General features: G+C 46.0%; 1 protein-coding gene across 2 annotated transcripts in view; it reads right to left on the reverse strand.

The window, feature by feature from the left end:
• LOC138580115 (E3 ubiquitin-protein ligase TRIM39-like) overlaps positions 1 to 23,324 on the reverse strand; it is a 581,904-nt gene that overhangs the window by 71,966 nt on the left and 486,614 nt on the right. For both annotated transcript variants that reach the window (XM_069650391.1, XM_069650392.1), the window contains exon 11: positions 21,577 to 21,666. In XM_069650391.1, the coding sequence (XP_069506492.1) occupies positions 21,577 to 21,666 (90 nt within the window). The remainder of the gene's footprint in view (positions 1 to 21,576; positions 21,667 to 23,324) is intronic.

The raw sequence follows: 23,324 nt of genomic DNA on the forward strand, positions 1-23,324 counted from the left end.
AACCCTACATGAGGAATTGGATGAGCTGCTAACAGGGTAGTTGGAGGCCAGTAAATCACATAGAAAATTGGGGGTGGGGGGGTCAAAATGCAGCCTATGTTGACAGACTTAACATGAAACAGCAGGAGGGGGGGCACTGAATCCCGTGCCACCAGATGTGTCAACAGGTATTATATGGGACCACTTCCTAACTAACTGGACCTTGATATGCGTCTACCCACAGAGGAGAACAGAAGTCAGGGTTTTCACACATGGAGTAGGGGCACAAGGAGATTGTGGATATACCATTTCTATGTCTTGAACTCCTTGAGACCTCTGCGTAATCCCCTGACCTTGGGGTCTGCATGTAATAGCAACCACACCCCACTTCCGCTAACAGTACGAACATCAATACATCTGGCTTCCATTATCCCTCAGTCCGCCTTGGTAACATTGGCCGGGTGGCGGGGGAGGCTTAACTGTCAAATGGAACTCAGCTGCATGTAGAAATTTCATCACTGTCATTGGTCAATTGATGTGCAAGGTGGAAATTATGGAGGAAAGTTTTTCGGTGGACAGGTTCAACGAAACACTAATGTTCTGCCTAGAGGTCCTTACAAAGAAGACTAACTGTAGGGGAACCAAGCAACATCAGCATCACTATGATGAAAGAGTAGTGGAGGCAAAGATGCAAAAAAGAAAGGCCTTAAGAGTCGACAAGTCACAGGTTTTATGTCCGGGGGCTGAACACAGCCAAGCAAAACAAAACATCCTGGCACAATACAGGGGCTTTGTAAAATCGATCAAGTTAGAGATGCTTAATAGGGAAAATCAAGCAGTTTTGAAAACATCGGTGGAAAACAACAACTCCGATTTTTGGGTAATTGTGAATAAAAAAATGGAATGGCAAAATTTAAGGAGGCAGTCTTTAATATCTGCTCACGTTTGGGAAGAATACTATAAAGATAAATACAGTCGGCCCAAGGGTGAAGTGTAGTATAACACTCAAGTTACAACTAAGAGTGATCCGGGGATCTATCCATTGGATGATGATGATATCCTCTGGGCAATTGGTAGAGCAAAGAGTCCAAGAGCACTGGGCCTGGACAGAATCCCCCCTGTGGTAAATAAAAGCGATCCGCAAATCTGGCTTGGACCATTGAGTGTGTTAAACAGGTCTACACTACACTCAGGGTCCACAGGACATGGAGGGAAATCAATCATCATCCCAATTTACAAGCAAGGTAACAGCGAGGATCCCCAACATTTTAGGCCAATCACCACGTTAGACGCATCAAGCAAAATCTTTGCGTCTTTACTCCATAGAGATCTCAAGCAACAGATCTCGCTTCTTAATGCAATCTCTTACTTTCAGCAAAGGTTCTGCATGGGGACGGGTACATCTTTAAATGCCACTACATGTCCCACCTGTTGGCGGCAGTTAATAGGTCTGGTGGGGACAACTACTGTCAGTAGGAGCAAGTTGTGGAATAAACTCCTGGGTTGGAAAATTCCATTGAAGATCATACAGCTCTTGGCACTTCTCCATGACGGTACCTCCTTGAGAGTGAGGTTGAGCAAGGTGGGGGTTTTGACTCGACAGGCATCCACCTTTGTTGGGTTAAGGCAGGGTAGTGTCTTTTCCCCGACCCTGTTTAACCTTCACATCTCGGATTTGGATGGTCTGGGTGCGCTAAGCCTAGATTGGCTGCGTTTGTATATCGTTCCTGCCACCACGTCAGGTGACACAGCTGGACGAATGATGTAATCTTTGTGCACTCGGCAAAACTGTTTAGTAATCTGAGGCACCGCCTCCACGAGCACAGTAATATCATAAATGAAAATGTCAAAGTCCACAGGAGTCCCGTGGACCACCATCTCCCTTGTCATTGTGTGTATTATCAACATCACTCTTGCAGCACACACCCCAGGCATGAAGCAAACTATACCATGATCTGTAAATTATATTGTCATGTTTAATTTTCTGAGATCAGCGTGGGTGATGCGAGACAAATTCATGTGCCATTTGCCTTTGTATGAAACACTAATGAAATTCTAAAGAAAATACCAGCGATTGTTGGAGGTAGGACGGGGTACAAGGCAATCAGTTGCTTTTAGTGTCTGTAAGCAGCAGATGTGCCCAGCTTGTGCTAAAAAGCCTGGAATCTCAATATGCCACCTTCAACATCGACGGACCCTCGATCCCTGTTTCATACTCTGTAAAAATGCTAGGAGTCCACCTCGATGCTGCACTCTCCCTAACTCGGCAAGTAAATGCCATCACCTCGGCAGCAGCCTACTCAACAAAACTGCTTAATACCGCCAGGCCCTTCCTATCCAGTGATATCTGTCGATCAATAATCCGGGCAGTGGTCGGCACCAGGCTAGACTATTGCAACATGCTCATCGCCGGCACATCCACACATAACAAACAAACTTCCAACTATCTAGAACAATGCCCTACACGCTGCCCTCAATATCCCTTGATCTGAACACATCTCAGCCGCCCGCAGAGCTGCTCACGAGCTACCGATAAATGAAAGAATCATATTCAAGATGCTATCCATCACCCACAAGTGTATCCCAAATGTAGCCCCTCCCTACCTAGTTCAGAACATTGCCCAAATCCAAACCGGCAAGCTCACTAGAATCCCCTACTCCCACAGGTTTGTCCAACCTAAGTGCAATTGTATTAAAGCTGAAAAATCCAGCTTCCAAGTCTTTGCTGCCAAATACTGGAACTCCCTACCACCCACCTTGAGAGCGGAGGAATCCTACTGGGTCGTCCGCAAGGCACTGAAAACCTGGCTATTCGCCTAGCACAAATTCTTCCCACTCCTATTGACCACCAATGCTGTATTCCTGTAACCGCACCTGAATATGTAGTGTCATGAAACAATGTATCTGTGCCTATGTTTTCGCCCTCTACGGGCCACATGTTACTGGTAAAAGCGCCCTGATGCATAAAAGTTTGCGCGTGCTTTACAAATGCAAAAAAAAAAAATAAACTATGGGGGGGGTTTGGAAAGGAAAGGGGGCCAGAAGAAAGGGCCAAATTCATGTTTTTGTTTTTTATCATTGGGAAACTAACAAAACACTGAACAAACACTAAATAGACAAAGAAATAAAGGCAAATGTCACCCAAAGCTCTCCGAATCACACTAAACTATGCAATATGCAAATGTTACAAGAAACAAACCCCAAAGTTGTCCAGATTTTTTAAATTGATACTAGCATCCTCCACTTGTGCCCCTACCTGATCTCGTTCTCTCATAGCTTAACTAACAAAACCCACAAAGGACCAGGAAATGGCTGGGCCTTTCATAGTGCATCAAGCCTTCTTCAGCAGATTTGAGGAATTAGAATGGCTGAACAGACTTGACAAATAATCCTGGGACTCAAACTGACATTCAAGCTCATCACTAAACCTGCAATACATTTGCCAGTTAAGTCAACCCACCCCCATAAATATTTCGAGGGTTCTGCAAGTCTTCTTTCAGGAAGTTGGTCCAGGGCTACCCGCAGGGGGAAATAATAAGGCTTTGGCCGAGCCTGCCACTTCTAGGCTGACTCAAATAAAGCACACCTACACATTATTGACTAATATTGCTAATCAATGAAAATACTGGCAATGGCAGACTCAAGCTCAATGTGCTTTAACAGCCGAGACATGTGGCTGATGATACTCCCTTGACCATAATTAACACTGACGTTGAAAGCATAAAAATCATTCATATTCAGCATAGTGGATTTTACAGGAAAAGGAGCAAATCATGTGCCTGATCTTGTTTCGGACTCTGAATGTGAACATTTGATAGACACTGATACACTTGTTTGCTCCAATAGATTTACACTTTTGTTAGCACTGGCACAAGAAGGGGTGGCGAGCAGCTTTGAATGATTGCCATCTGACACAGGTGCAGAATCCCTGGCTGTTTGATTTTCATTAATATAAAATGAAGCAGCTAATGCACTCTTACAGGGGGTGGTCTGGTGACTAAACCTTCTGTTTCCATCAACTCCATGCCAAAAACAGTGTACATCTGCGCTCTGCTGCATCAGTATCCTGGTCTGAATCACCTGCTCCCTAGAGGCACAGGGCAGGTTCTGTGGGCACAGGTGCCCTCTGACAGCTACAGTGACAGTCAAGTAATTTCAGACATGCACCCCTTTTCCCAAATCCACATAACTATGAGTGTTGCTATCCTGGTGGCACTTGTAAACTTTAAATATAAGCCAAACCTGAGTTTAAGGTAAGGTGGCTAGTATCTAGTATTATTATTGTGATTTAGTTTGTTACACAACTTTTTACACATTAAAAGCCGCTACACCCATGTCCTTCTTACGTAGCGCACATTAGAGGCTTAATTCATTCAGCATAAACCGCTGTAGTTAAAAGGTTTTCCATTCATACAGTAAACATACAGTAAACATTCCTCTAGAAAACTGTCCCATTTTGTTTCTACTCATCCCTAATGTCACTGTTCCCACTTGTTTTTAGTTCTTTCATTATTTTGTCTAGGAAGTTGATTCCTGCGCACACTAGTGCGCGTTTCCTTCCCTCCAAGAACACGATCCACCAGCCCACAGCTGTGAAGGACTTGGGCTCTTCGATATATTTGGCAAGGAACAATGTTCTATTTTCTGTCACTGCTGGGCATAGAGTTATCAAATGCTTTACTGTTTCCAGGTTTGCTTGGATGTTGCAGAACCTACATATTCCATTTTTTATTGATCGTTTTGTCCTTAAGTGGTGGTATTCGTTCGTTGGATAAATGTTTAACCGTATCCGAAGAAGTTGGTCTCTGTGGTATTTGCCTGGAAATTTTTGTTGGTATTGAGGGAGTGTATTTCTCATTCGGTGGTCTTGAACCATGTTCAGTAAGGATTTATATTGCGTTTTTGCTTCAAGGGTATTAATCCAATCATCTCTTTTCAATTTCTCTTTCACTCTCTCTGGGTTTGTGATCAATTCGTCCAGAGACAAGTCTAAAAAGACAAGGGGCCTCATTACAAATCGTCAGGTATGGAAACAACGGTGGCGGTAAACCCGCCGCCACCGTTGTTTCCATGCCGGACGATCACAACTCCTGCAGGCGGGGGGTGATGTTCCCGCCAGGTCTGACCTGGCGGGTTTAACACCGCCCACCTGCAGGCGGACGAGGAAACACCGGCAGCATTACGAGATGCTGCCGGTGTTTCCATGATCCCCATTCCCATCGAGTCCCATAGGACTCAATGGGAATGGAGATTAACACCATTCCGCCTCCGTGATTCCTGGAAAACCGGGGTTGTAATGGCCCGGTAATTCCGGGAATCACGGAGGCGGAATGGTAATATGAGTCCGGCGGTAACCAGGCGGTTTTACCGCCGGACTCGTAATGAGGCCCAAGATGTTTCTCACATTTTTCTTTCCAGCTATTTAATATTATGGAGCCTTTCCCTTGCCCGGTTGGTTTTAGAATTCTGTAGGCAATCACCAGTTTGTTTAGCGAAAATGTTCTTAACAGCCCTAGCGATTTCCACAGTCTAATCGAGTGTAGTGACTGCAGGCCTAACTCTGCTCCAATTGCTACCATGGGAAGATATCTTGGGAACCTTAACGTCATTTTCCAAAATCTACTTTCCAAAGCCGACCAGATCTTCCCAGACAGATTCAAACCAGTCTCTCTGCCATAGGTGAGAATAGGGACTACCTTTTGCACATAAAAAGACTGCACCTGAGTTAATGAAAATGTTCCATATTGTGAGTGCATTATGGCGCCTTGAGAGGCCAGCATTTTTACTTTTACACAAAGTTCTGTATGCCAGCTCTTTTCTGCTATCGAGATGTTAAATTTTATTCCCAGGTATCGTATTGAGTCTACTATTTCTAGCTCATGACCAATTTTGCACTTAAACGATTTGGCGTTTTTTCCTTCATTACAGCCTATTGACATGATCTTTGATTTATTGCTGTTTATAACCAAATCGTTGACTTGCATATATTCCTGAAGTATGTCAAACAAGTGTTGTAGACCGATCCAGGTTTGGTCCATATGGACCAGATCGTCTGCATAGGCTACGACTGATATTTCTTCATTATTCAGCTTAGGTTGAAAATGATATTTTTTTTTATTGCCTCAGGTAAATCTGCAAGGGGAGCCTTGCTTGACTCCTCTTTTGATGTCAATTGCTTCTGACAAGGTTCCCTCGTTGTCCAGCCTTACACGTGTTGTCGTTATTCTGTGTAATGCTTTGTTTGGGCATAGAGGCTCATCTGGACATTTCCATGCACGTAGTTTTGTCCACAATTTATGTCTGTTTACCCCTTCAAAAGCTTGTTTCAGGTAAATGAAGGCTGTATAAAGTTTGCACTTCGCCCTTATGGTGTCCAATTTTAGTAATAAAAGAATAAACAGGTTCAAACCGGTCCGTGTGCCTTTCGTGAACCCAGTTTGTAGCAGATGAACAAGTTACTTTCTTACCTGGTAACGTTCTTTAGATGGGATGTTCCTCCGATGTATTCCACATCTATGACAGTGCTGTGCTGCTTGCGAAAATTTTCCACGTCTGCGTCCTGCAATGACGTCGATACGCTGTCCCTCGAGGGCCTCCGTCGTGCCGACGTCAGCCAAATGTTATAAGTAGGACGCACAACGCCTCCAGCCTCAGTTGTAGTTTTTACCCAGAACGTGTGGCACCAATCTTCTGCCAGTATGACTACAGAAAGCCTTCCGGAAACGTAAGCTGCAATCGCATAAGAAATTCTGTAGAGGGGCAGGCTGGGAGGGTGCGATGTGGAATAGGTCGGAGGACCATCCCATCGAAAGAAAGTTACCTGGTAATAAAGTAATTTGTTCTTCGAGAGGATTGTGTCCTCCGACGTATTCCACATCTATGACAGACTCCCAAAGCAGTACAAACGTATGGAGGAGGGAAAAGAATTTCGAATTTTAGAATGCCCAATCAAATTGCAGAATAGAGGACTGCCTTACCAAAGGCCAAATCTTTCCCATGGATAGAATCCAGGGAGTAGTAGTATGGACAGAGGCCCATGTGGCTGCTTCACAAATATTACGAATGGGAACACCCCTCTGCATATCAGTGGAGGCAGCCACACCCCTAGTAGAATGGGCCCGTAAGCCTACCAGAGGGTCCTTAACAGCCAGAAGGTAGCATTCAGAGATTGTCAAGATGATCCATCTGGAAAAGGTCTGCTTAGAAACAGCTTGACCTAAACGCCTTCCAGCATATCCCACAAATAGCTGATCCTCCACTCTGACCCGGGACATCCGTGAAAGATAGAAACTCAAAGCTCTCCTAGGATCCAGCCTATGGAGCCTCTCCTCTTCCTTACCAGGATGCAGAGGAGGATAGAACGCCAGAAGAATTACCTTCTGGCTCAAATGAAAATCTGACACAACCTTCAGAAGGAAAGAAGGACGAACCCTAAGGACAACCCTGTCCTTATGAAACACCGTGAAAGGTGGCTTGGCGGAGAGTGCCTGCAACTCACTCTGCGAGCAGAAGTAACACAACCAAAAATACAGTTTTAAAGGTCAACAGTCTCAAAGTACAAGAATGTAAGGGCTCAAACGGAGCACCCATTAGGAATTTCAGAACTACGTTTAAATCCCATCCCTGTACCTGGAAAGGAGACGGTGGGAACACATTTGTCAGCCCTTTAAGAAACTGAGAAATAAAAGGAATCTTAAAATAAGAACACTGCTCAGACGAGTGCTTAAATATGGACAGCGCCGCCAGGTAACATTTAATGGTACCCACTTGCAGGCCCTTGTGGGCCAGAGAAAGCAAAAAAGACAGAACTACAGGAATTGAACACTGAAAAGGATCCACATCTGTACCCTGCACCAGTCGCAGAACTTTCTCCAACGGCAACGGTACAGGGATTTTGTTGCTGGCCTTCTGGCCGAGAGCAACACCTCCATCACGTCTTCAGGGAGGTCCCAATCCTTATACCTCAACCTTTCAGAAACCAAGCATGAAGGTTGAGAGAGTTGACCTCTGGATGGAGAACCCGACCCCCCTCCTGTGAGAGCAGATTGTCTCGGTAGGGAAGACAGCGTGGAGGGCAGATGGACATGTCGAGAAGGTCCGGTTACCACGCTCTCCTGGCCCATGCCGGAGCAATGAGGATCATTCGGGAACCGAACCTCTGCAGCAGTTGCGGAATGACGGGGACTGGAGGAAACGAGTACAGCAGTGGGAAAGACCACTCCACTACGGATAGGTCCCCTAAGGCTCCTCTTGGAGGAAATTCCCGCGAGCAGAAGCTTTCGCACTTCCGGTTGACACTGGTGGCAAAGAGATCCACTTGTGGGGTCCCCCAAAGGGCGAAGTTCTCCAAGAGAACATCTGAGCCAGCTCCCACTCTTGAGAGACCGTGCTCTGCCTGCTCAGAGTGTCAGCTGCCTCGTTTTCGTCTCTGGCCAGATGAACTGCCGAGATCGAAATTCACTGCTGGATGGCCCAGAACCAGTGCCCCCTTTTTGTTGAGGTAGTGCATGGCCGACCGAGGGCGGCACCGGAACGGGATCCGACATCCTGCCGTAGGACTGCGACCACTGCATCTTGATAGCCCATTGCAGGGATCTCATCTGCAACCTGGCCTCTGGCACCAGTAGAATGCAGGATGCCATGAGGCCGAGCAACCTCAAGAATTCGAAATGCTGGGAGACTCTGGTCATGTTGAAACTTGTCCACCATCTGCAGAATGTGATGAGCCCTCAGCTGGGGAGGCGAACACTGCACCAGGGATGTGTCGATCACTGCTCTAATGTACTGGAGCCGCTGGGTAGGTGTCAAGTGTGACTTCTTTAAGTTGAGGCAGAAGCCCAGCCTGTGAACGGGGTGGCAGGTGACTGATCCTGGACTTGCTCCGGAGAGCATGCCCTGATCAACCAATCGTCCAGGTAGGGGCAGACGTGAATCCCCCCTTTCCTGAGATACGCTGCCACCACCATCATTAGCTTGGTGAAGACCCTTGGGGCGGAAGTCAATCCGAATGGCAGGATCCGAAACTGAAAATGCGAGTCGCCAACCGCGAACCTCAGGTACTTCCTGTGCTTGGGATGAATCGGCACATGAAAGTAAGCATACTTGAGGTCGAGAGACACTAACCAGTCGTGAAGTTGAAGGGCCTGGAGGACTTGAGAGAGAGTAACCATCTTGAACTTGTCCTTCCTGAGAAGCTTGGTCAAATAACGCAAGTCCATGATGGGTCTCAATCCCCCGTCTTTTTTCGGGATCAAAAAATATGGAGAATACCATCCCTTGTTCCTCTCCGTAACAGGCACCAGTTCTATGGCGACTTTCTCCAGCAGGGATATGATTTCCTGCGCAAGGAGCGGTTTCGGACTCTTCAAAGAGAGCTTCCCTGGTGAATTGTCGTGAGGCCTCTGCCGGAAAGGAAGACAGTAGCCGTGGGAAACAATCTCCAGAACCCACACATCTGAAGTAATGGCACACCATTCTACAAGATGCTGCGCCAGCCTTCCCCCCAACTGTCGAACCATGGAACATGGCCTCATGACTGAGCTGAAGTGGCTGCGGCAGTGCCTGAGGGCAAAGAAGCAACTGCCCAAGCAGTTTTTGCACCTCGAGTACCTTGTTTTCCACCTCTGGTACTCCTATGTTGGCCCCTTTGACTGGCAGCTCCCCTCGATCTACCAAAGGAAGAGTAGTAAGAAAGGCATCTCCCCTCCATTGCTGTCCCCTAGGACGAAAAGGCGGAGGTTGACGTACTGCAGTGCTCAACGACTTTGCTGCAGCTTTGGAGGCTTGCAAACTCTCAAAGCTCTCGTCAGCCTTGCTGCCAAAAAGTTTGGTCACCATCAAAGGGCATGTTGAGAAGCCGGGACTGTACATTAGGAGCAAACCCCGACTTCCGCAACCACGCAAACCTGCGCATCACGGTGCTCGCTGACATGGACCGGCTGACACAGTCTGCCACGTCCAGACCCGACTGAACGGATTCACACATGGCATCCTTGCCATCCTGAACGAGGGCAAGAAAACCATCCCGTTCCTCCTCTTCAGGAATTTGTTCAGCCACCAAAGAAACACAATTCCACAGAGTGTGAGTGAATCTTGCCAAGGCACAAACGGAGTTGGCTGCCTTTAAAGCCATACCCCCAGATGAAAACACTTTCTTCGCCCAACCGTCAAAGCGATTGTCGTCCCTAACCGGAGGGATGGTAGGTTACGCAGCCTGCTTTGCTGGGGCTGTAGCCGCCTGCACCACCAAACTCTCCAGAGTTGGATACAAAGACAAGTAGCCGGGTCGCCACTGGCTGAACAGTATTTTATCGGTAGCGACTTATTCACTGCCGGGAGACTCTCCGGAGCAGTCCAAGCTGCCACCACCCTTCTTTGTAAGGCCATATGAAATGGCAGCACCGGGTCAGTAGGGGGACCTTGGTCCAAAATATCTGTCAGGTCATCCTGCAGAAAGTCCACGGGTGGAGCAGACCACTGAAAGTACTCTGTCACCCTCGACATGAGACGTCTGTACGAAGACTTGGCGTGTGTACCAGGCTCAGGCCTGCCAAATTCAACCTCCGGGGAGGTGTCCAGACCACTGGCGTCATGCAAGGATTGACGCAGGTCTTCCATCTGGCTATGACCAGACAACAGGTCATAAGTAACCTCATGAGGTAACAAACCTTCCACATCTGACCCTTCATCCATCTCTGAGATGTAATCCAGAGGCTGGAATAAATCCCTGGATGAGGGCACAGAAAAAGGCTCAAACACAGGCCTCACTGATTTACTCAGGGCCTTCCTCGGGGTTTCAACCCGTCTCCGGGGCACCTCCGATAACGCCCAGAGGAATGGCGGGAACCACTCTGGGACCGAGACCCCCTGGACTTACGCCGACGCAGAGAGTTGCCCATCAAATTGTCGGTCGAAAGTCCAGCGGATTTCGACTTTCGGGGTTTGAACACCCTACCTACATATAACTTCTTCTTCTGCACCTGCAAGGCCTTCGACGTCAAAGACTGGCACTCATCGCAGTCATTGGTGGCGTGGTCCTCGCCAAGGCACCACAGGCAGATGTTGTGCGGGTCCGTAAGCGACATCTTGGAACCGCAGTCGTGGCACTTTTTGAAGCCCGATCTCGGGGTAGAAGAGGACGAAGACATGATTCTCACAAAAACCAAGTACGAAGAACCGATTCAACAGGAGAAGAACCGAGGCGCGCCGAGATTCCGAAGCGAACACGTTCACGGAAAAAACGGAACTGAGGCTGGAGGCGTTGTGCATCCTACTTATAACATCCGGTGACGTCAGCTCGACAGAGGCCCTCGAGGGACAGCGTATCGACGTCATCGACGCAGGACGCCGACAAATTTTCTGAAGCAGCAGAGTTGTGGTGATTACTGTCATAGATGTGGAATACGTAGGAGGACACAGTCCCCTCGAACAGTTATTTTAACACGGTCTGCCCACAGCGTTTGTCTGGCTTGAAGAATGGAAGCTAAGATTTTCCCAATCACATCAAGCAGGGCTATGTGCCTTTAGTTAGCTGGATCATCTTTCGAGCCCTTTTTAAAGATAGGAACAATTATACTCATTGTCCAAGAGGCTGGTAAACTTCGACATTTCTCGATGTTCTTGAAGATGGTCACTATAAGTCTTGCCCATGTGTCTGGGTCATCTTTTAACATTAGGTTGGTTAACCCGTCAGATTCTGCCGCGGTTATGTGTATTCTGGTCACACAGCCAGGCCCTGCCAGCTTACAGGGCAGGAAACTGAATAGCTGGGCCTTGCCTGTGAACTTTTGTGTGGTCTAGTAATGCCTCTCTTCAGCAGGACAGCCACCCAGTAGGCACTCTCCTGGGAACAGGAATGAAATGGCTAACCCACTCTCCCCCAAATAAAGTTATAGCCTCACACCAGGGTGCTGCATACCAAAAGAGCATTTGATGCTATTGACAAGGAAGGGGGCAGAGTTAGTGTGGACAAAGGGAGATCAGTACAGCAAGGGGAAGATTCCACTATCTTGTTTTCTCGCTACCTCTATCTCTTCTTCTCCCCTCCACTTCCTTCAGCAACAAAACATTATGGGTTTGATGTCAGAAGGCAAAACCACTCGTCTCCAGAACAGGGATCAGACCACTTAAAGCAGACTTCCTTTAGTCCAATCACCAATGGACCTTTACTTTTAAAAGAAGGGGTCTCCCATTCCTTCTTCGATTCATTCTGAAACAAACACCTGAGGAAGAATTTGTTGGATCTCTGTTGGGGGAGTTGACTTTCCAAAGCCCTCCACAAGTGAAGTGAAGACTGAGTGCCCATTGCAGAGGCAAGCTCTGTCCCCTACCTATTCCCAGGTTTGGAGATAATCTGCTGTTTGGAATAATACCTGCATATCTACCAGTCACACTGCTGCCCAGGACCGCATCCTTGTGAAGGACCCCTGAAAGTGTGCACAAGCCTTGCTTACATTGGGAGCCTAAGAACAAGGACTAGACTTATCCCTGAGAGAGACTCACAGCACCTGGAAGTCAAGACAGCCAGGAATCCTGTGCTTTTTGCATTGAACCTACCAAACCGACCTTCCAGAGTTGCCTTTGGCACTCTATTGACCTTCGAGTGGCTATCTCACACACTCAAACCAGTTTGCCAGTACACGGCCCCAGCTAAGCGCGTTAGTTCACCCGCTCAAACTTGGAGCTTGAAATATCCTCTCACACAATTTGATGATTAATAAGGTTTATTTAAGTATTGGGATTTGCCCACTGGTCATCTCTAAGCTCAGAACATAACTGCTATTTACAGTGCATCATTATTCATCCTCTCCATTCTAGCATCCCTCTTCCTACAACATTACATGTTCCATAACTCTAAATATCTAAACACCTGCATTAATGAAAGTAATACATTATAACACCTCCCTTCTTTACAGTAACAAAATAACTGAAGAACTACTAAAATAAATAGAGAAACTAATCCTTTGAGGTACCAATGATAAAATAAAAGTACATTAAATAAGAAACTAATACAGTGAGTTATTACAATGAAATACACACGTCCAATGAATCAGTTGAGGTACAGATAAAATACAGTTTTCAAGTTACATAATCTTTGAGATATGATGGTCTTGTACATACTCGTTTGTCACAAGCATTTCTAGAAACTTGCCTCTCATTGTCTCACTGTACCTCACTCCTGTTACTAACATTATGTCTCCTACCACATTCTTGTTTTGAACATTTGCAAACTCTGTTAAGATTCCAAAATCTTCCATCTGATACTTTGATGGCCCCATGGACCTTTTTAACAGCTTGAATAGGATCTGACCATGTAATCAAACCTCTGACAGGGACTTGCAGGAGTTTTATTCTCACCCAATCACCCACCTTAATTCACGTCTCTTTAACAGCATTCCTCATATCAAACAAACGTTTATTATACTCTTGTCTTTGTGACAGCCTTTTGCTCACTTCTTCACAATCAAACTTTTTGAGACACGCTCTGCCCAACCATGCTGGACACAGTCTTGTATTGGGTTTCCTACCCCTTGGCATTTCAAAAGGCAATATTCCAGTAGTGGGGTGCGGCGTAAACCTATGTGCAATAATGGTATCTTCAACCGCTTCCTTCCAATCAGTATTATTGGCCAATGCACACCTGATACTATTTTTAATAACCTTATTAAACCTCTCCACAATCCCATTGGGTTTGGGATGATAAATGGAGCTTGTCCTATGCGCCACTCCATTTTCTTTCAGAAACAAACTCATTTCTTGAGAAATTAATTGGACCCCATTGTCAGTGATTATAGTGGTTGGATACCCTTCACGTTTAAAAATCCTGTCCAAAAACAGGATTACATCTTTCGAACAAATGTTCTGTACCCACTCTACTTCTACCCACCTGGACAACATGTCTATAAGTACCATGCAATATTTTAAGTTACCTTGAATACTTATAGGACCTACAATATCTAAACCAACTCTATCCCAAGGTATTGTGGGTCATAGGCATTTGTCTAGCTACGTACCCTTTAGCTGAATCTTCACAATTATAACAGTCACGTATGATTCTCTCTATTTCCAAATCCACTGCAGGCCACCAAAAACCCTGTCTCACGCTTTGCTTCGTCTTGGTCATCACTAGATGTTCCGGATAGAGTTTTCCATTCCTCAAAACCAAACCCTTATGCAAATGTAACTCATCAAATACATGTCTCACTGCAAAACACCTTTTCTGATTTCATTACTTTTTACACCAGCATTTAGCAACTCCCTCACCTTTGTAAGAGTTTCATCCAAATGAATAGCTTGCAACCATTCATTCACAGATACAACTTCCTGACATGCACTTAAAATTTGCTCCTCATCACCACTCTCATCATCATCCACATTTTCTACCACATTGGTTAATCTTGATAGGCAATCAGCAGATTTATTTTTAACTCCTTGTATACATTCTACATCAAAATTATATTCTTAGAGACTTGTTACCCATTTTCTAATCCTAGATGACATTTTATCCAACCTTTGGTGGTGAGAATCTCTTTAGGAGGTTTGTGGTCAGACCTCACAACACATTTCGCTCCCCAAATAAATGACCTAAGCTTTTCAATAGCCCATTTAACGGCCAAAAGCTCCTTCTCAATAGTTGAATAATTTGTCTCTGCTTGCTTTAATACTCTTTAGCAAACACAAAAGGAAACTCACCTCCACCTTCCATTTGTGATAATACTGCCCCCAATCCTTGATTGCTAGCTTCAGTGGTAATGGTGCTAATGATGTTAGGATTAAAAGATTTGAGTGTAGTTACAGCATTGAAATCTAGCTTAATTGTATTGAACTCATCCTCACAGACCTCACTCCACTCAAATCTCACATTCTTTTTCACTAATTTCCTCATGTGAAATGTCTTACTCGCGAGGTCTGGAGTAAACTTTGCATAAAATTCAGCCATCCCTAAAAATTAAATTAATTTCTCCTTGTTATCTGGGCTAACAAAATTCATAATTGTGGTTAGTTATTGTCTTTTCCCCCCTGTTTCATTGCTTAGAGTGCTGCATCTTTCTACCTTTGCATTTTCCCTGTTCTTTCCAAGTGGAGGGTTGGGGGAGTTTGTCCAGTGTTTTTCTATTTAGTTATCCTTCCTACTGCACCCGCTCAGAAGTACTCTGCCTTTCCTCTCCTTCTCCCAGAAGCTCACCATCTCCCAAGCTCTGGGTATCTCTAGGTTGAACTATTGTAACAGCCTCTTTCTAAATCTACCTGCCTCTACTCTCTGCCCTCTGCAACTAATCCAGAACAGGACTGCAAGACCTGTCCTTGGCCTCAAGCCCTGGGATCGTATCTCTCCAGCTCTGAAATCTCTCCATTGGCTCCCAGTGGATGCAAGGATTACATTCAAAACCCTCTGCATTGTCCACAAGGCTTTCTGGGGCCTGGGTCCGAAATACCTTCAGCTATCCCTCCGCAAATACCTCCCCTCTCAAGCTCTTGCTACTCTACCTCTAATTCCCTCAGGGTCAGCCGTTTTTCAAAGAAACGAGCTGGGGTAGATCTCCGTCTTCGGCTGGAGCCTTCATCTGGAATAGCCTCCCTGCCACTCTAAAACTTGAGGAGAACCATCTCCGGTTCCGGAAGCACCTCAAGACCTTCCTCTTTTCTTTTGCCTTTGTTCCCCCTCTCCCCTGCTGACCTGCTCTCTCTTGACACTGTGCACCTGGCCACCCTCTGTCCCCTGGGCCCAGGTACCTGCTCACCTTGCCACCCTCCTGCACTGCCTTCTGGCCACCCCTTGCACTTGGAACTGTATCTGTACCCATACAGTCTCCCACAACCCCAGTTTCTTCCTTTTCTGCACTTATCAGACTTACCCACTCTGCTGCTGTAAACACAGCACTTGTCAATTGCTGGCTGCACTACCACTGTTTATTGCGTCTATTATCTATTCATTTTTATTTAATATCATTTATCTGTTCTTCACTGCTCTGCACTTTCCATTTTCCCCCTTTTATGCACTTTTCCCCTTTACCTTTCCCATACACTTGCGCATTCTCAATGACACTGGGGCTAGTAAGATCGCTGTTGTGTTCTCCCTTGTTCCCCTCCCTTGCCTTGTCACGCTCTGAAAATATTGCGTACGAGTGTGATACAAATAAAATATCATATCATATTCTTGCAGATGGTGTGTTTAATTAAAGTATATATAATTTCATAGAACCTTAATTGGACATTCCCTTTATTTTGCACTGTTATACTTTGCTGTTTAGGTTGCTACTGGATCACATTCCCACCCTTCTTGAGATTCTAGCCGTTCCATCCCCAGAATGAGCTTCAACTGGGCTCAGCCGAACATCGTGCTCAGATCACATCAAGAGGCACTCATTCCTGCTCTCTGAGGCTGCTTGCAGAGGTCAGGGGACAGGGATCCACACTTCAGGATCAATCTACGGGCAAATTTGTTCACCCCTGAAAGCTTTATCGAGAAACTCAGTTAAAGGACTCCTGCCCCGGGGTGTCCAGTGAAGGGTACACGGTAGGGAAGATTCTCCTTGCAATCTTACTTCCAGCTCCTTAAGAGCATCTTGTCACCCTGCAGATGCTTCCTTCACTTTCAAAAGAGGACTGGCTTCCTGTTTCCTGTTTATATCTCGTTCTTACTAAAGTGCTCCTGGATTAATTTGGAAACTCAAGCAATTTTCTTAGGGCATCCACTCGCATGCGCGGCCAGAGCAAAGGGCTGACAAAGCTAAGCATTCTTGCTATTATCTTTTCTTGTTTTAATTGTCAGTTCCCTGTTTGCCACAACACATGCATCATTCATAGCACACACACAACATTCAAATCAAACTAACACAACAATGCACTAAAACAACTCATTGCATACACCTGCATTTTTCTCAACTGCCACTCTGCACCGGTTCACACACATGAAATCAATGAACTCATTAGCACACGCTCCCCAGATATACTCTTCCTGACAGAAACAAGGCACAACCCCACCACACATCTACTATATCTGACATGCTTCCCCCACACTATCTCATCCACCAGAGACTGACCACACAAACAAAGTGGTGGCATTGCCATCATATATAAAGAATCACTCTCACTTAGTATCCCATACATCACCCATACACATCCTTTGAAGCCCTCACTCTCACTTGCTCCCCTCCATCACACCTACATCCGACCTTTCTCCATCTCATTTATCAAACCCCAACACACAATCCCAACTTCCACACTGACGTGACTGACTTCACAATGAACAACCACAGCTCCCCCTGCATCAATATCTATCTTGACGACTTTAACCCTGGTAAAACCCTGGTAGTGCCCATGCAGCCAGCAACCCAAACTAAAGAGTATCCTCACTCCCCTTACCCCCTATAAGCTCACACAACTCATCACGACCACTACCCACAGAGCTGGCAAAACCCAGGACCTAATGGATTCAAGCAAAATGTGCATCTCTGTGAAAAATCAAATCTGTGTGTCATAGCCAGACCACTTTGCGATCCTCTTCACACTCACTCGGCTGCATAAAACAATCCAAACTGCAACACTTCCCCCTCATCCACCAGCTAGACAAACCAAACATATTACAGACACAGCCTTAGCAACAATCATACCACCCCCATCCTTCACAAATGCACATACCCCCACTCTTCTCAACAATTACAACATCCTCACACACGCACGCGACAGAATTGCACAACTCATATCACAAATAACCCGCAGCCACCATGATTCAACAGCTCCCCCACTATCAAGCAGGAAGCCACATGCCTAGAAAGAGCCTGGCAAAAAGGACCATGACACGCTACCAGAACACCACTCAAACTCTGCCGCAACAAATACAAAAATGCCATGCGTAATGCCAAAGCCACACGTTACCTCCATGAATACCAATCTACCACCAATCGTACACAGAAACTATTCAACAGTGTCAAATCTCTCTCCAAATCACCTACCACAACCCCATCCACTGCAGTATGCAACTCCCTCAGACTACTTCAACTGCAAAACACACAACATCAGGCAAGCCCTCCTCTCTGTTCTCCCACTCCCACCCCTAAACATACCAACCCTTACATCGACACAGATACCCTCATCACCCTTCGTGCCAAAACAAAACCTGCACACTTCCGAGATGATGAATGTCAACCACAAGCCACATTCAACTGCATCATCACCCTCACTCCCAACTGGCTCAATATCATCAACTCTCTCTTACATGGAACTATCACCTGTGTTCTAAAAACTGGAAAAATCTCACCCACCTCAAAAAACCATCTCTGGAACCCATGCTTCCTGATAATGACAGCGCCATATCTCTCCAGAATCATGGACCGCTTAGTCACTACCCAACTGCAACAACACATTACCACAAATAACTTACTCAACCTTCCAATCTGGCTTTGACCCCATCTCGATCATGTATAGAGTCCACAAAGATTCCTCCCTGTCTCCACTCCTCTTTGACTTGCATGCTGAATTTCTTGGACAGACCATTTGCACACACAACATGCATTTCCACCAATATGCAGATGCCACAGAAATATACTTCCAAAACGAATTCCTATCACAGCACCACATCCACAAAAGCTGTCTCTCCACCATCAGCACCTGGATGGACACCCACTTTCTGAAGCTCAACCCTTCCAAAACGGAACCCCTCCTCATCTGCCCCCCAGACACAAGTCCAATCTCACCCCTTGACTCAAACATCTTGCCATAATCAACCCACACATGTCCCTCTATAATCCTGTTAAATCCCTTGGCTTTACCATTGACCCCCAGTTTTCCTTCACACACTACATAGCTGCTGTCTCCAAAATAGGCAATCTACAACTCCTCCTATGAAAGGTCAGACACATTCTTCCTCCCAATGACTTCCCCACTGCAGTCCAAGCACTGGTTCCCTCCATGCTGGACTTGGGCAATGCTCTCCTCACTGGACTCCCCAGCAGCACCTTTGCCCCCTGTACGCCATTCAAAATGCAGCAGCTAGACTCATCCTCCACCTACCAAAACATACATTCACACATCACCCCAGACAACACCCAGCTCCATTGGCTCCCCGTACCCCAAATAATTGCCTTCAAAGGACTCTCAAAGCCATCAACCATGCAAACACCAGACAAGCAGCCAGCGTTTCCTACACATTTCACTCTGCAAACTAATATACACAGAAAATCAAGCATTTACCCACTGGGCCCCCAATGCATTGAACACCCTACCTATCTATCAATTTTTATTTTTGTATAGCGCCCCATCACCCATGGGCCTCAAGGCGCTCACAAAGACAGACAACATAGAACAAGAAGACTCAAGCATCCATGCGACAGCCAGAGTTATTAGGTTTCCCCTTCATCGAAGAGGTGCGTCTTGAGTAGTTTTTTTAAATGTGGAGAGAGAGACACTATCTTTGATCACAGGGGGCATAGGGTTCCAGATTGTGGGAGCCAGTGAACAAAGTTAGTACCACCAATTTTAGTCAGCGTTTTCCGTTGATGTTGTAGGACATTTTTACTGTTGGATCGAAGACTTCTACGTACGGGGGCCTTGATTAATCTCTTAGTGAGATAGCTTGGGGCGAAACCCGCCAGGCATTTGTAGATAATAACCGAGCACTTGAATTTTATTATCTGTTATACTGGAAGCCAGTGAAGTTTTCTTCTGGCTTTTGAGATTTTTTCCAGTCTATTTAGTCCAAACACGGCCCTAACTGCACCATTTTGAATGGTATGTAGTTTTGTGATGTTACCTTTCGACGTGCCCATTAAGAGGCTGTTACAATAATGCAACTTGGAATTCATTATTGCTCGTGCCATCAGTGCTACATTTTTCTCAGATAGGTATGGTCGTATTTGCCAAATGAGATTTGTATAAAGTGCACAAGATAATCTTAAGTAAGAGAGATGTCTTTTGTACGAGAGATGAGAGTCCATAAAGATTCCCAGAGTCTTGACATTCTCTGTCCAGCCTTCTTGAATACATTAGTGTCAGGAGTGCACGCACATGCATTCTGGGAGCTGCTGCCCTGAAATCGACAATAATGAATTCTGGCCAGAAACGAGGCTGTTTGGCACTGTGGAAGGGGCAGCGTTACCAGCAGACATATACAATGCACACTCAGAGGGGTCAGAGACTGGGGCTCTCCAACTCCATCACCCTGCCTCTGCAGTAGGACAGCCTCTGGCATACACCATGGCAGGCTTCCCACTACAGGTAGAGATTTTGCCTATGACATCCAATATGCACCCTCCCGCACCACTTTCAGAGCCTCAAGATATTCCTGTTTCCCCACATATGCCCCTACCCCTCCATCTTCCCTACTATCACTTGTCTATGGTAATCTTTCTGACCTACCCTGAAAATATTTTCTAACGTCTGTTTCACCGCCCAACATTTTAACCTTTGAACCTTGTAAGAAGGTGCTCCGAGACCCTCTTGGTAGGGCCAAAACTGAAAACAAATTCTAATAAAATGAAATAAAATAGCCTTCCCTCTGCCCACTTTACCACAAAAGGCAAAAGGATGTGTGTCTCTTAACCGTGGCTATTTCATCTTTATGACTGGAATCTCTGTGTTTAGTAGAAGTGTGAAAGTTGAGTAATCAGTTTTGCTGCTGCTCATCCTTATTCTCCTGTGGGGCAGAATTAACTTCATCACATCAGCACCAGAGTAAAGGAAACACTTACTTGGAAAAGGTGATCTAAAGGCTGGGCTCTGGACCATGAGGAGCGGGATCGGGGGGTAGGCCAAATCCCAACCTGTTATGGGAAGCCTGCCATGGTGTATGCCAGAGGCTGTCCTACTGCAGAGGGAGGGTGATGGAGTTGGGGAGTCCCAGTCTCTGAGCCCACTGAGTGTGCATTGTATATGTCTGCTGGTAACGTTGCCCCTTCCACAGTGCCAATCAGCCTCGTTTCTGCCCAGAATTCTCTATTGTCGATTTCAGGACAGCAGCTCCCAGAAGGCATGTGCGTGCACTCCCGACACTAATGTATTAGAGAAGGCTGGACAGAGACTCTTTGCACTACTCTAGAGCCCTTCCTGAAATGTGCAGGTCGCCTTTGATAATAAGGTGACCAACGCATTTCTAAAAGCAGCGCAAATTAATACGGGAGTTTTCTCTACATGCCTTACATTTTCACTACTTATTTAGAATCTGCCCACATTTACCAGTTTACAAGCCTGCGCTTGGATCTGATAAATGGAACATGTGCTACCCACACCTGTCGCGTATCATCCTAGACAGATGTGGTGACACAATCACCTGAGGGACTGGCTGATAGAGATGACAGATTCACACCTGGATTGACATCCTCATAGACAGTACATTTCCACAGACAGCCTCACATGTGGAACCCAGTAAACATCACCTCCATACTGCATCTCAAAACACAGCTGCCTACCCTTCATACTAATACAACCATAATGCCCAGCATTCCAAACTCTCAAAAGCAAGTGATTACATGGCAGCCATCTTGAATCAGCAGCAGGCATATAAACTCTGCCCAATCCCTGCACACTGTGTTTCAACAGGTCTCTGAAGACGGACGGGCCTTTTATTTCATTTCAACCTGCAGGAAAGTCCCAGAGACTCACCTTGAATTGGCATTTTAAAACGTGAGGGTTTGTGGAAAGTGAATGCTTCTTTAGAATCATCTTCTTCGCTCTTCTTCAATCCGGGCGATCCTGCAGAAAAGAACAATAGGCCAAGTTGGGTAAATGCTTAAAACAACACAGCAGTCTTGATGCGTGCAATCCCAGACAGGTCACAAAGAGGCATGAGTAAAGGGACCTGTCAAAAATGGGTGATTTTAAGTTTTTAATGTAATCCTCACTTTTAGGTTTTGACCCCTAGTTTCATGACTTGGCAAAACAAATATACAATATCTGTGAGGGCCTAAGAGATGTTTAAACCTTATAATGAGAACTCCAAGAGGTACTGACAGAGCACATTTTATTAATCTGAAATTGTCACTAGTAGTAAACTAAAACTTCCCATGAGAGGACTGCAAACAAACAAGAAATTTGGAGATAATAGTGAGTATGACTGTAAAGCACTTATGTGTTTAAGCTTTTCTTGAGTGCCTAGGCTAAGTCACACAGACAAGGTACTGTATGAGAATTGCAGATGCAGTCACTGTTTCTGAATTTTGACTTGAATCTTCAGAACTCATAAGACGTATTCTCGGTTTTCTGTGCCTCACAATGTAAGGTCTTTCAATCCATCATTTGTATTTCTTTGTCTCATTCGCTTCCCCGGAATTCCAGTCCTTCTCACTGTTTATCGAAGATGCTGAGAGTTTGTTGGTCCACATAGGATTGTGTCTTATCACTACTTCTGAAATCGGACATGGCAGGGCAACAGCGATCATGCCCACACCTGATCTTCTAAAGTTCAGCCCAAATGGTGAAATTGGAAGCCATATCACCCCCACTCTATGCATGCCATGCAGTGTGCCCAAATGCTCCGCCCTGACTCTGATTTTGTGCAACATCCACCTTTAACAGTCATAGGGCCTGATTACGAGTTGGGCTGCATGCAGTAAAAGTGATGGTAACAGAATTACTGCCACTTTGACCACGCCGCTGAATAAGGGGTGGGCGCTAATTGCACCTGTGGAATTAGCACCGGCATAATACGCACCAACGGTGTTACCTGCAAAATCAAAGTGCAGTTACCAGCAGCCAAAGGATGGAGGTAAATACTACAGGTGATTAAGATCAAGTCTCGGCTGCACCAAATCCACTCTGCTCACACCTGATACAAATACACTTTCCAACACCATGCTGCCACTAGCAGTTGCAAACTGGGACATGCAGCAACTTCCGCTCTACTTTGAGGTGAAGAGGCACGAAAAGCACCACCGAGCACATGGAGCAGAGGGAGGAGGAGACACCATGCAAGGCGAGCGTCCATTTCCGGGGCCAGGCCCTCACCCTGACATTAAATGATGTCCAGCTGATAACCCTGTATCGTCTGAACAGGGAGACCATTGCAGAGCTACTCTCCCTGATCAACGATGACATCCACAGCATGATCAACACCAGAACTGCCTTTCCCCTGCTGCTGAAGCTGGTGTGGGCCCTTCATATTCTTGCAACGGGAACCTACCTGCACACTGTGGGCATGCTGCATGGCAAGTCTCAGCCCACATTTTCAGTTGTGCTTGGCCAGGTGCTGGAAGCACTGCTGCGCCACGCATCACAGCACATCCCTCTGCCCACCAACCTGGCACAGATAAATGCAACAAAGGAATGTTTTTACTGAGCAGCCCACATGGCCAATGTAACTGCCATTCTGGACTGCACCCATGTGGCATTGGTTGCAACCCCTCCCCAAGCAT

The sequence above is a fragment of the Ambystoma mexicanum genome, chromosome 3p, assembly GCF_040938575.1.
Source record: "Ambystoma mexicanum isolate Mex_15411 chromosome 3p, UKY_AmexF1_1, whole genome shotgun sequence".
NCBI lineage: Eukaryota > Metazoa > Chordata > Amphibia > Caudata > Ambystomatidae > Ambystoma > Ambystoma mexicanum.